This window comes from Arachis ipaensis, chromosome B09, assembly GCF_000816755.2.
Source record: "Arachis ipaensis cultivar K30076 chromosome B09, Araip1.1, whole genome shotgun sequence".
Taxonomy (NCBI): Eukaryota; Viridiplantae; Streptophyta; class Magnoliopsida; order Fabales; family Fabaceae; genus Arachis; species Arachis ipaensis.
In genome coordinates this window covers 24,993,003-25,006,447 of record NC_029793.2, presented here as the reverse complement: position 1 = coordinate 25,006,447, position 13,445 = coordinate 24,993,003, and the positions used below count along the sequence as shown (strand labels likewise).

Here is a 13,445-nt window from a genome sequence, read left to right as displayed (position 1 = left end):
TTTATTAAATAAAAATGCTCATATATTTTATATTTATATATTTTATATTTAATTATTTAAGAATAAAAGATTCTGTTGCCGTTTAAAATATTGTGTATTAAAGTATTGTCATTTAAAGTATTTATTTATGTATTAGAATATTTTATATTTATTAGAGTCTATCAATGCTCTTCTTTTATATTAGTCTTTAATTTTCATCTAATAAAATCTAATGACCTATATAAATGTGGCTCATTTAATAAGCATATAATTGTTGAGCTTGTTTTAGACATACCCAAAATAGATGATATAGTAACACATATACTCGTTAAAACTACTTAAACTAGCAAGTAAGAAGAAACAAAATTGAGATATATTGCTTAGTTTTGTATTTTATTAACATTAATTTTTTAAATTTGTTTTCAGGGATAGAGATAATGAGATATATTATAATTAGAATTTAGCAAATAAGAAAAGAAAAAAGTTTACAAAAGTAAAAGGTTAGTATATTTTTGGCCTTATACTCATTTTTTTTTTATTCATCTATGTCTGCACACAGCGGGAATCGGGTCAAAAGGGGAAAAAAAATTCAAATGTTAGTTAAAACTTCCTAAAAGATATTGGCAATTTCAAAAAATAAATAATGGACTAATGAATGTTAAAATTTAAAATTGTCCAGAATATGTTTAGTACTCTGTAGTCTGAAAAATCTGAGGTTGGAACTTGGAATCTTTGGTGTTGCTTAATGCTTAACTTGTTTTCAAGGAAGGGTTTAGGAGTTGCTGTGAATTTGGTTATTTTTCAAGTTAAAGAAAAGAAAGGAGAAAGAGAGGGGAAAATGTTTCATGCTTGACATTTGAGATTAATTTATGCTTTGCATGTTATCCATGGACCCTTTGGATTGTATCTCCAGAAAATCACTGTTACTTGTTGAATCTATAAGATGAGCACAGGATCTGCTATGCTCTTTTGAAAAGGAGAAATTTTGGGATAATTTTCTCATAAGAAAGTTTAGTGAATGCCATATTTGGGTTCAATTTATGACATGGTTTTTGGTTTCTTTTATTGCTCTATATCCCTATTTGACTTGATTTAAAATGCAAGCACATTTCTTTAATAAAAACTCTTTATCAAAGATGATATTCAAGGTAAAATCTTATATTTATTGCAGTATTACTTTTCACCCTCGAGCGGACTAAAATTCAGTTCCAAGGTAGAGGTTTTTCGGCATCTTGAAAATGCTCGGAACAAAGTCGGCATTCAGAGAGTTGCGGACAATGTCTGTCAACAAAATCTTTCTTTTCATGGCATTGTTTATGTTTAATGTGTATCTTGTTGTTTTAGCTTATGTGGTAAAACTTTGGTTATTCAAGCGATCTAGGTTGTAGTTGAGAAAGGATTGCCGGCCGGATCGATGAAAAAGACCAGAATCACAACGAAGGGCGACACAGTTAGGAGAGATTCCGTAAATAACACTCTCTTGGTCCCAAATTTTGTTTGTCCCACACAATATTTGTCTCTTTTTTCTACCTAGAATCTATTATTGCATTGTCAATTGTACCCTTAAATTAACTATCATGTTAGAGGAAATTAAATTTGGTTTTTCATTTCCTATATCAGATGCTGATATTTTATATGGTAGTTTTGTAACTTTACTTTTTTTAATCACTTGATTTTAGATTTCTTAGTAGTGTGCATTTATCCAATAGTAATACACTAATTCCATAGTACATTGCCACTTACTCTTCAATTCCATAGTAATAATTGAAAATAACTGTTTGACTTCTATAAAATGAAAAAATGCCTCTTTCTGGCCATAATTATTCATATTTTGATATGAATATGTTAAGCAATAGTATAGTAGTATACAGATACTATTAATTTATACTTCAATCTTCTCTTTCATCATTCACATCCCCTCATATTAAGGCAGAAATTGCATTGACAATCAGAGTCTGTTCACACATTCCATGAAAACACTCCACTGATTAAATGCATTTACTCATATCTGTAACTGACTATGACTCAAATTTGAGTTATAAATGTCTCTGGACACATATGATAAATGGCCGTTGACTGTCCTGAAATTATGACGGCTGGTTAACCTTTTCGACAGTATTTCAGGAGAGATCTCTCATGCTTACTCTTTCATTTGAACACTCAAGTGCTTTATACATCTATATATAACACCTCTGGCCTCTCCTGAATGACTCACTTCTTCAGATTATATGCTTTTCTTTGCAGTACTACATAGATCCTGCAAGCGGCTATGTGTTCCGCTCGCTAAGAGACGTTGATCGTTATCTTGAATCTGGGGAAATAGGAAGGAACGCGTTCAAGCCGAAAGACAACAGTGATACAGAGTTAAAAGCTGACAAGTTCTCTGTAAGGATTGCCACCTTTGGGCTTATTGTAATTCGATGAACTTTTACTTCTGCATGCCATGCTTTTTGTGTATGAGTTGATGCTAAATGTGAAATAGAAAAAAATTATGTTGGTTAGGTTACTCTTCTTTTGTTGTGTTACTGTTTTCTTATTTTGCTTGTGTTAATGAAGGGGGAGTTCTATGGAGTTGGTTAGGTAATCCATCATTAAGAATATTACAATTAGGAACAAGCATAACTCATTGTCATATCTAACTATATTGGTACCATAATTAATATTCATTAGAATATTTTGTCTTAAAATTATTTCTGTTAAATCTGTTGTCTTAAAACTATTTCTATGAAAAGATTTCTACTTTATTAACTTCTTAATTATTGTTCATTTTTCAGCCAGTATCGACCACAAAACCAACTGTATCTGTTAGCATGGGTTTGAACTCAGATTCAGACAGGATATCCAATGATCAACAGGATCAAAAGCCTGTGTGTTCAGCAGAATATGCATCTACACCAATCTCTGAAAATACTTCAGCTCAGTGTAAAGTTCCCAATTTCTCTCTTATGTACACAAATTGTTATAATTTTTCCTTTCAACAATTTAGTTTTATTCTAAACATATGCAAGCTTTTCTTTATCAATGTTACTTTATAAGATCTTGCATGCATGTATCAATGTATGTTTATTACATGATCTAGGCGTGATGGGAACAAAATCGACCACCTTAGGCTCGGATCAGATAGAAGGGAAGGCTAGTGAAGAAGATTCTCAAGCAAAGCAACTTCCCCAAAATGAACAAATGGAAAATGAAAAATCTCAAAAGCGACAAAGGCGTAAAAAGGAGATCAATCTTCCTCGCCGTTCCTCAAAGCGCCTTGCTGGAATTCAGCTTGATCCAGTTCCAGAACTTGTAACAAGAAGCCGAGCACGCCGAGCTGCAGTTAAACAATCAGGCCAGGGAGAAACCATCAGAAATGAGGATAAATCCTCTAACAGCTTGCCTAATGCCGCAGCGAAAAGGATGAATGTGACTGATGGTGGATCAGAAACAAAGTGCAAGTCTGAGAGTGCAGCAAACATGCTACAGTCAACTAAGTTCTCTACTCCAGAAAGGCTTCCCAACAAGACTACAGAAGAGGATGGAAGCAACAAGGATCAAGAATGCTTCTCATTTTGGCCTCAAGAGAACAATGCTACTATGAAAGATCCTGTGCTTGATTACTCCCATGAGTTTCCTCTTAAAGAACTGCTACAGGACCCATGCATTGCATTTGCAATACAAACTCTCACCGGCGAAACATTCGAAATGCAAGTATCCGGCGAATCAAGTGAGCATTCTGAAGCTCTTACTGCAAATATGGGTGGTGATGACAAGGGAGGGTGCAATGTGTTCTCACATCCAGAAAACTATGCTATTATACCGCAACAACATGCCGGTGCAGCCGAAACAGCAATCAAGACTAATGAAAACCAAACAGGATCATCATCTTCTGAAAAGGAACTTGATGTTTCATGGATGGATCCATGCATTGAATTTGCAATCAAAACTCTCACTGGCTCCATCCCATTAGATTCAGAGCAGAATCCCAAGAACTGCATTCAACAGCAGCTTAGCTCATCAAACACAAATCCCGGTGACATGGCCTATAAACAGGAACCAATGTTTAAAGAGTCTTTTGTGGATCCAGCAGCATCATCAACACACAAGAAATGTTGACATGGAAAATTCTGGTGGAGCTAGACTCCCTCCTTGTGGTGATGATAGAAGGAATGTTTGCTAGAAAAGTGAGAGAATCAATAGCTAACATATGAATGTACAGTTTAGGAAGCTATGCAAAGAACAAGTAGAACTTAGGACTCTTGCCTTTGTATGGCTATGGTGCTTTTTTTTGGGTCTTTAATCCTTTAAACTAGTCTCATAAACTGTAGAATTTTCTCTTAGCCCTCTGAGGTAGGTTGTAGTTTTCATGTTAGCATGAAAGTAGAAATGGTGTATAATTTTAAGTTTTTCAAAAGAAGGTATTTAGTTACTTTAATCTAAGTTACTTATGTAGAATTTTCCTATGGTAGAACTTAGGACCATGAATTGCATTGCATTTATAACATATCAAACGGTTTTGATGATGTTCGGTAACAATAACAATGCTGGGATCCAGAAACTGCCTTAAAGAAGGAAAAAAAATTATCTCTATTTAAGGTTTATGGTTGCAACATGCAACAAGTAGGATTTGAACAGCAACTTTTTTTTTTTCAAAGTCAGATAATTTCATTCATAAAATATGAAAGAAATATATAGGTATCCATATATAGGATAAATAAATTTTTAAGAGTATATATCCATTTTGGTCCTCAAAGAATTTTAGACTGGACATTTTAGTCCATAACTAAAATTAATTACTTAATTGGTCTCTAACAATTAATTTCGTCAGTCACTTAGGTCTTTTACTCCGTTAATTCTAACGGAAGACAAAATAGTCCCTGACAACTCTAACAAGGGATAAAATGGTCCCTGATCTCCTTTGTTCGGAAACGACACTGTTCTCTCCCAATTTCCATCATATCTCGCATAACACTAACAGTCTAACACTGTAACTTCAAACTACACAATGCACGCTCTATAAATTTAATGTTCACAAGAAAAAATCCTCCACGGTTGAGTTGCTGATGTGGTTTATAATTTTAGAAAGATTGAATACTAGAGATAGATTATGTAAGTTTAAGATTGTACCAGAAGCGGAATCCTTTTGTGTCTTATGTAAGGATAAATTAGAGACGGTACATCACTTGTTTTTTTCATGTGATCGTATATGGAAGTTGTGGGGATCAATCTTGGTGGATTGGAGTGTGATTTGGGTTTGGCCAGGAACCACCAAAGAATGCTTTGAGGTGTGGATGAATAGAAAGATAAGGAAAGATATGAAGGAAGTGTGGATGGTGTTATTTTTTTCTGTAATATGGTGCACATGGAGATGTAAAAATAACATTGTCTTTAATAATAGAGTGTTGGTATTAGAGAAGTTAAAGGAGGAAGTTGTAGAATGCACAAATCGATGGTGTCAAGATCGACAATATAGGAGTAATTGATGTACTTATGAGTGCAAATATCAAGTCTAAGGTGAATAAGAAGACATATGAAGTTGATCTTTGATGCATGATTTACTGATCTATGAAAAAGGCCAATAATTCTGCAGAGTAAAAGTTGGAAGGAGAATGATCATGATTTGATGTTGTATAACTGATCGGGTTCATCTTGAAGTGTCTTTGGAGGAGCTAAAATCATTATATTCTTTTACTCCCTGTTTGCTGTTTTATGCTAATTTTTATGTTTTTTTTGTAGTTATTACTCTGTTTTTTTTTATTATTTTTTGGAACTACGCCCACTTTGTTTGGAATTGGGTGGAGATGTAATTATCTAAAAAAAGAAAAAAAATTCTCAATTTATTCTCAACCAATTCATACTCAGGAAACTAATGCTTATGTCTCTCAACTAGTTGTCGTCTTCGATGGATCCCATGAATCCAGACAGCAAGTCATTTGTTAAGACTCCGGAAAAGAAGGAATGAAGCACTCGGTGTCTATTTTAAATGAGAATTTGCATATGATGTCGAAGGAGAATCTTCTCATGATGTCCTAATGTCCAACAATCTATATTGCTTGCTGGAGAGCGGAGAATGGCGTGCCTTTGGAGTAGTTGCGGAACTTGGTCTTGAGGGTGTCGTAGATGTTGTCGGGGTTGGAGGTGATGTTATCAAAGACGTGGAAGTGAATGCTTTTGATGGGTGAAATGCAGAGGAGGTAGATGTACCAGTCATAAAGATTTAGGAAGTGTGTGATCCATATCATGTTGAAGTAGGTGCAACACGTGTGACAATTACACCATGGCTTAATCTTGGAGTTAAAGATGAGCAAGGAAAAGATGGAAAAGAAGACTGTGAAGGTGAAGAAGGAGAGTATGAATGTTAGGGTTATGCGAGATATGATAAAAATTGGGGAAGAACAGTGTCGTTTTCGAATAAAGGGGTCAGGAATAATTTTGTCCCTTGTTAGAGTTGTCAGGGATTATTTTGACCCATGTTAGAGTTTTCAGGGACCATTTTGTCTTCCGTTAGAGTTGACGGAGCCAAGGACCTAAGTGACTGACGGAATTAATTGTTAGGGACCAATCGAGTAATTAATTTTAATTAGGGACTAAAATGTCATATTATCTTTATTTAAAATATAGTTAACTAAATAAGTTATACTTTTAACACAAACAGTCATGCTACACATCTATATATTCAAATTGGCCCAAGCCCAAATCCACTTACGCGCATTAATGAAGTGTGATTCCACGCGCAAAAGACACGAAACGCCTCTTGCTTTCTTCGCGCTCATTATGAAAAAATGTTACTTCTTCCTCAACATGAAACCACTCATTTTCTTCGAATCTCTCTCAAAATCACTCAAACTTCACTCAAGTTTTGTGCAAAAACCACTACTGGAGAAGAATCACGAGAAGATTTCGCAAGAAACAAGTAAAAACAAACGAAAGCAGCAACAAAGACTGATAAAGGTATGAGAAAAACTACTGTTCATTTGAAATCTTGCAATATAGTGTTTCTCCTAGTTGCATTTTAGGTTTACTGGATTGATTTGCTTTATTTAGTATATCGACGTATTCTGATTGCATTTTTACAGTGTAACTAAGGTTTTGAATAAAATTTGTTCTTATTTTCATACAGTTCAGTGGATAGTGTAACTAGCGCTTTGAATAAAATCCTGGCTGGACAGTTTAACCTGGCTGAAGGATTTGTCTTCAGAGTTGGAGATATCTTGGATTTCCACCTCCCCTCTCTGCTGCCTACGATTAGTTGATTCTTAATCTTGTCTCCATCCCGAGTCGTGTTCCTTATTTTGGTAGAAAAACCAACAAGTTTGGAATAATGTTTGTAAAACTTTTCATCTTCTTCTAGTGTCGTGAAAATCATCCCTACCTTTGGGACAAATTTTTCATCCACAACACAACTAGTTTGCATAGTGAACCGAAAAAGTCATTACGATGAAACAATTATATATTACTCAGTGAACGAAATATAATCCATATATATATTCAAATTCAAACTCCTTTCTGCATATCGAACTGAACACATACTCATGGTGAAACAACTCTATAGTACTAAGTGAACGAAACAAAATCTAGTATAAAAAATTAAATTCAAACTCCTTTCTACATATCGAATCGAACAGGTACTCACGGTGAAACAATTGTATAGTACTTAATGAACGAAACATAATCTATTATACAAAATTAAATTCGAAACACCTCTGTCTACAATTTAGATATTATCAATTCAATTCAGATTCAAAAACATCTACGTCTATTGAATTCAATTCAAATAAAATTAACAATTGCATTCCATTCAATTCTATGTGAAATTGAATAATCCAAACTTCATCAGCATGATTCGTTTCAGAAGAATAAACGAAATCATTCTCATTCAACTGATTTGAAGTTGAATCATTCATTGTTTCGATTCAGAAGTGAAGATCAAAGAAGAAGAAGAACGACAGAGCTTATTACGTTGAATTCAATGCAGATCAATAATGAAGAACGCGAGCAAAGAAGAAGAAAAAGAACAATAAATAAAATGCGAACAGAGGAGAACAACGAAGCTTATTACGTTCAAGAAGAAGAAGAAGAACAAAAACGTGAGAAGAGAACAAGGTTTAGGTTGCAGTAGAAGGTTTACGTTATATGAGGCGCGTGTATGACAAACGAGTGATGGAGTGGGGGAGACGCGTATGGAAGAAATTACTTGGATAGTTTGGATGAAGAAAGTTTATGGATGTAGAGTTTTTCTGTAACACAAATATCTAGCCGTTAATTTTTTTGATATTGTAAAGATGGTGTAATAAATAAAAGGGTAATGCTATGATGCTGAAATAATTTTTTTTCCAGCACTTGCTGAAATGAGTTGGACACAATATATAAGAGACGCGTGTTGATGTGACAGGAAAAAGATCAACTGAGCCGAAGTATCAGTGGACAGAATGTTTGTCGAAATATAGGGAGGTAATTATGCCAGGTAGTATATTAATTTGAGGTTTTAATCCTTTATAAGAATTGGATTAATCTTTTTGTTGCTGTTGGGGTTTTTTGTTAGTAGATGCATTGGATTGGTAATGTAAAGAATTGATCCAAGCATGATGATGATGATGATGATGATGATGATGATGATGATGATGATGATGATGATGATGATGATGATGATGATGATGATGAAAAGTCAGAAGAGTCATCAGATGATGATGATGATGATGATGATGATGATGATTGATGATGATGATGATGATGATGATGATGATGATGATGATGATGATGATGATGATGATGATGATGATGATGATGATGAAAAGTCATCAGAATTTATTATTTTTTATTATTATTTAGTTATTAACTCAATTTTTTTAGTTTAGTTATTTTAGTCTAGTAATGCAACAACATATTCTATCACATACTTTTAAACATTGATAACTAATTAATAATTAAAAATAATAATTCTGATAGTCCTCTAACATTTTTGTAACAACAACAACAATAACAACAACAACAATAATAATAATAATAATTGAAGATGTAGTGAGTGTTAATCACTATTTTTTTAAACTTTTAATGATTCATTAATTACTTTACATTTACTGAGCTCTTCAAATTTTTTTATAAAAAATAAAAGATCAAAATCATCAAATTACAAAATACTAACAAAAATTATTTTTCCTTTTTAAGTCCTGAATATAATTTAACTTTACTTACGATAGCATATTTAATACAAAAAAATTAAAGCATACAAGATAATAATATTTTAATTCATGAATATAATTTAATTCATTATTAACATGAAAAATTAAAATCTAAAAATAAAAAATTTTAATATTAGCATGGACAATAACAATGCATTATTCAAAATTAAATATATCAAGCTTTAATTATTATTATTATTGACGTCACAAATTAAATACTCAACAAAAAATATAAAAATATAATTTTTTTATTAACATGAACTAAATAACATTAAACATCAAAAATAGAATTTTTTTTTTTCTTATCAACGTAAACAAATCTAAACACATTAGACATACGCATCGTTAATATCACATAAAAAATAGAATATTTAAACGACACAAAATTCTTATAAAGAATTAAAACCTCAAATTAATATACTATATGACATAATTACCTCTTTATATTTCGACAAATAAAGGGAATGCTAGGTGTCTAAAATAAAAGTAGTTTATTTTTTTAAAAAATACTTTTTTTAGGGAAAAAAAATTTAATAGAAACAAGCAGGTATAAGAAGTTTGTTCCATCTCCTATGATATCATTGTCGATGCTAGACTATGTTGTTTCGAACAAGGCTACCAACTAATGCTAATACTATCGTTTCCATAATTACTCCACAACACTCGTTTCCCATTCCCATTACTACACCCTCCTTCCATCATCTCAATTCTCCCTCCAATCTTCTTGAAGCAAGAAAACTCCATGCTCTTCTTCTTGTCCTTGGCTTCTTCCACCCAAACATAGCCCCACATAACAACTCTTTTGCTTCTCAAATCATCAATGCTTATGTTAGCTTCTCTCACATCAAACATGCGTACCTCGTCTTTTCTGAACTGCCCCACAAGATCAATGTTGCTTGGAATGCAATGCTTCGGGCCATGCTTTGTGTTGGTCACTACACACAAGCCATTGAGCTCTATAACTCTATGCTCAACCAAGGGGTGAAACCTGATAACTACACCTACCCAATTGTTCTCAAGGCATGTTCTTCCTTGCGTGCAATTGAATATGGAAGATGGGTTCGAGAGACAATCATATACAATGAGGTGAAGCATAATATAAGGCCTAATGCTTATGTATTGTGTTCTATGATCAATATGTTTGCTAAGTGTGGCAGCTTGGGAGACGCACGTAAGGTGTTTGATGAAATGCTGGAAAAAGACTTGGCTTCTTGGACTGCCATGATATGCGGGGCGGTGTGGAATGGTGAGTTGGTTGAAGCGGTTTTGCTTTTTAGGAGGATGAGATCGGATAGTTTGAAGCCTGATTCGGTGATTGTAGCATCTCTCTTACCGGTATGCAGCAAATTGGAGGATGCCGAATTGGGAATGGCGCTGCAAGGATGTGCTGTGAGGAGTGGCTTTGACAGTGATTTGTATGTTTCCAATGCTCTCATTGACATGTACTGCAAATGTGGTGATCCATTTGAGGCCCGTTTCTTATTCGACAACATGGTTTGTAGGGATAGGGTTTCTTGGAGTACCTTGATTGCAGGGTACTCACAGAATTTCTTATACCGAGAGAGCTATGAACTGCTTCGTAGAATGGTAAATATAGGGCTGAAAGCAAATGAAATTGTTGTCTCAAGTGTTCTTCCTGCATTAGGAAAACTCAGATTGTTGAAACAGGGGAAGGAGATACATAACTATGTTCTTAAAGAAGGGCTTGTATTGGATCCAATAGTGGTAAGCACATTGATTGATATGTACTCTAATTGTGGTTCCATGAAGGAAGCAGAAACAACATTTGAATACATGTCAGATAAGGATATTATGCTGTGGAATACGATGATTGCGGGATATAACTTAGACGGCAATTTTGACTTGGCACTTTCTACCTTCAGAGAAATTTGGGGAACTCAACATAGGCCTAATTCCATTACTTTGGTAAGTGTTCTTCCTGTGTGTACCAAATTGGGAGCTCTTAGGCAGGGACAGGAGATTCATGGTTATGCAACCAAAAGTAATCTAATATTAAAGACTAACGTTGGAAATTCTTTGATAGATATGTATGGCAAATGTGGATTTCTTGATCTTGGAGTAAAGGTCTTCAACCAGATGATGGTAAAGAATGTTGTAACATATAACACCATAATCTCTACTTGTGGAGCTCATGGATTAGGAGGAAAGGGTTTGGCATTTTATGATCAGATGAAGATTGCGGGAATTAGACCGAATAAAGTCACATTTATCGCACTATTATCCGCTTGTAGCCATGCAGGTCTAGTTGAAAAAGCTTGGCAGTTGTATAATTCCATGATTCATGATTATGCTATTGAGCCGGATATGGAGCACTACTCTTGTATGGTGGATCTTCTTGGTAAAACTGGAGACATTGATGGCGCATACAAGTTCATAACAACGTTGCCTGTGACTCCCAATACCAATGTTTTGGGAAGCTTACTTGGCGCTTGTCGAATTCACAACAAAGTAGAGCTGGCCGAGATCCTAGCTGAACATATCTTTCAATTGAATGCTGAAGATCCTGGCCATTATGTGCTTCTTTCAAATTTATATGCGTCTAGGGAACAATGGAAAAACATGTCAAAGGTGAGAAGCATGATTAAGGATAAAGGACTGGAGAAAAAACCAGCAAGTAGTTGGATTCAGATTGGGCACAAAATCCATGTTTTTCATGCTACAAGTAAATTTCATCCAGAGTTTGCAAAGATTGAAGAGATTTTGGATAGTTTAGTTTCGGTGATGAAAGGTGAAGATTGTTTGCCTGAAGAGCCCGAGGATTTATTCCCATGTCGATGATCAACCTCTTGTGTGAAACGAAATTCTTGCATACTACATTCATCCAAAATTTACTATCTAGTTAGGAAGGTTTTTTTTTTTTCCCTTCAAATATAACTCAGATACTTTCTCCGTTTCTCATTGCTGCTGAGTTGGATGAGAGGGGAAGGGGAGAGGAGAGTATTGAAAACGAAGAGATAAACCTAAATAGTCCCCGAGATTGGTCTCTTACGATAAATAATTCTCGAGATTTTAACTGTAGTAGTTACATTTCTTAGATTGACAAAAGTATAGGGAAAGTATGAGGAGCCAATAGAATACTTGTACAATGTGTACAATGGAGGTTTATGGATTATTAGAGATATAATTATTAGTGTTACTTTTTTCCATCAACTGAAACTTTTGAGATGAGTGGTATCATGATATGGTATTAGAGCGCTAGATCTGAAAGATCAAGAGTTAGATCTTTGGTGAACCCCAAAATCAATTTAATCTTTTGGGAAGATGTTTGTTATCCCTAGTACTCGGATGGTTATTCTAAATAGTACGGAATGTTCATTTTGTAACTCAGTCTCCCTAGCGGAATCCAAAAGTATATTATGTTAGTCTCTTAGTCGTTTTTTATCAAGTGACTTATCACACCATAATGGACTATCATGATATACTTTTGTCAATCTAAAAAATGTAGGTAGTGCAATTGGAATGTTGGAAACTATTTTTATACATACAATCAAGCTTAGAGACCACCTTAGAGTTTAACTAAAAAAAAAAAGTAAAGTTTAAAGTTGCAAATTTGTCATAGTCCAAAACTAAAAACAAAAAAAAAAACGTCTTTTTAATTTGTAATTTCAAACATTTACAAACTCGAAAACAAAAATGAATAACCAAACATGATTTCTATAACATTTTGAGAAAACTAAACCAAACAAATCTTAATTATATTTGCTCGCTTTATTAGTGGTGTATCGTAGCAGTTTATATTTGATTTAAAAGTTACATGCAGTACGTATAGGTTTTTCTAGAGAAAAAGAGTTCCCATAAATTGAAGCGGCTAATAAGAACATAAAACCATGGAATGTCTATGACTTATTAAAACAAACATAAATAAGTGTTAAGAACAAGAAATAGATATTCACTATCTAAAGAAATAAACATGAACAGTATTAAAAATAAATAGAATTATACTATTTTCATAATCCATATATATTTATATGACTTATAATGGATGTTTTACTTTTCAATCATGCTACATAAATAAAAAAAAATAAAGTATTATTTTGGTTTTCAACGTTTGAAATAAATTTTAATTTGGTTTCTAATATTTCAAATGATCTATTTATGTCCCAAAAAAATTTAAATAAGTTTAATATTGTCCTACAGTTAAATTTGACCTGAATAATTAAATAACTAAATTCTTTTAATTATGTTCACAAATTCAGATATACTTTCACTCTCAATTATTTTTTTTAATAATTTAATATAGATGGTCTTAAAATTAAATTTTTTTTAAAATTTTGAATAAGTAGT

At 33.5% G+C, this 13,445-nt stretch overlaps 2 protein-coding genes across 2 annotated transcripts; both read left to right on the top strand.

Moving 5' to 3' along the window:
• On the top strand, window positions 1,120-4,413 carry LOC107619103. Its single transcript, XM_016321322.2, has 5 exons — window positions 1,120-1,258; window positions 1,361-1,444; window positions 2,224-2,364; window positions 2,754-2,901; window positions 3,059-4,413. The coding sequence occupies exons 2-5, from the start codon at window positions 1,394-1,396 to the stop codon at window positions 4,075-4,077; spliced, it is 1,359 nt and encodes a 452-aa protein (XP_016176808.1). The 5' UTR covers window positions 1,120-1,258; window positions 1,361-1,393; the 3' UTR covers window positions 4,078-4,413.
• Window positions 10,047-11,939, top strand: LOC107615257 (pentatricopeptide repeat-containing protein DOT4, chloroplastic-like). Its single transcript, XM_016317351.1, has one exon. It carries the CDS (start codon window positions 10,047-10,049, stop codon window positions 11,937-11,939), a length of 1,893 nt encoding a protein of 630 aa, XP_016172837.1.

What these genes read in the sequence shown, in the direction of transcription:
- LOC107619103 (XM_016321322.2), top strand. Translation starts at nt 1,394, where the DNA reads ATGAAAAAGACCAGAATCACAACGAAGGGCGACACAGTTAGGAGAGAT. An exon ending in ACACAGTTAGGAGAGATTCC is followed by an intron (nt 1,445 to 2,223) that starts GTAAATAACACT and finishes TTTTCTTTGCAG; the next exon opens with TACTACATAGATCCTGCAAG. An exon ending in TGAAAATACTTCAGCTCAGT is followed by an intron (nt 2,902 to 3,058) that starts GTAAAGTTCCCA and finishes TACATGATCTAG; the next exon opens with GCGTGATGGGAACAAAATCG.
- LOC107615257 (XM_016317351.1), top strand. Translation starts at nt 10,047, where the DNA reads ATGCTTCGGGCCATGCTTTGTGTTGGTCACTACACACAAGCCATTGAG.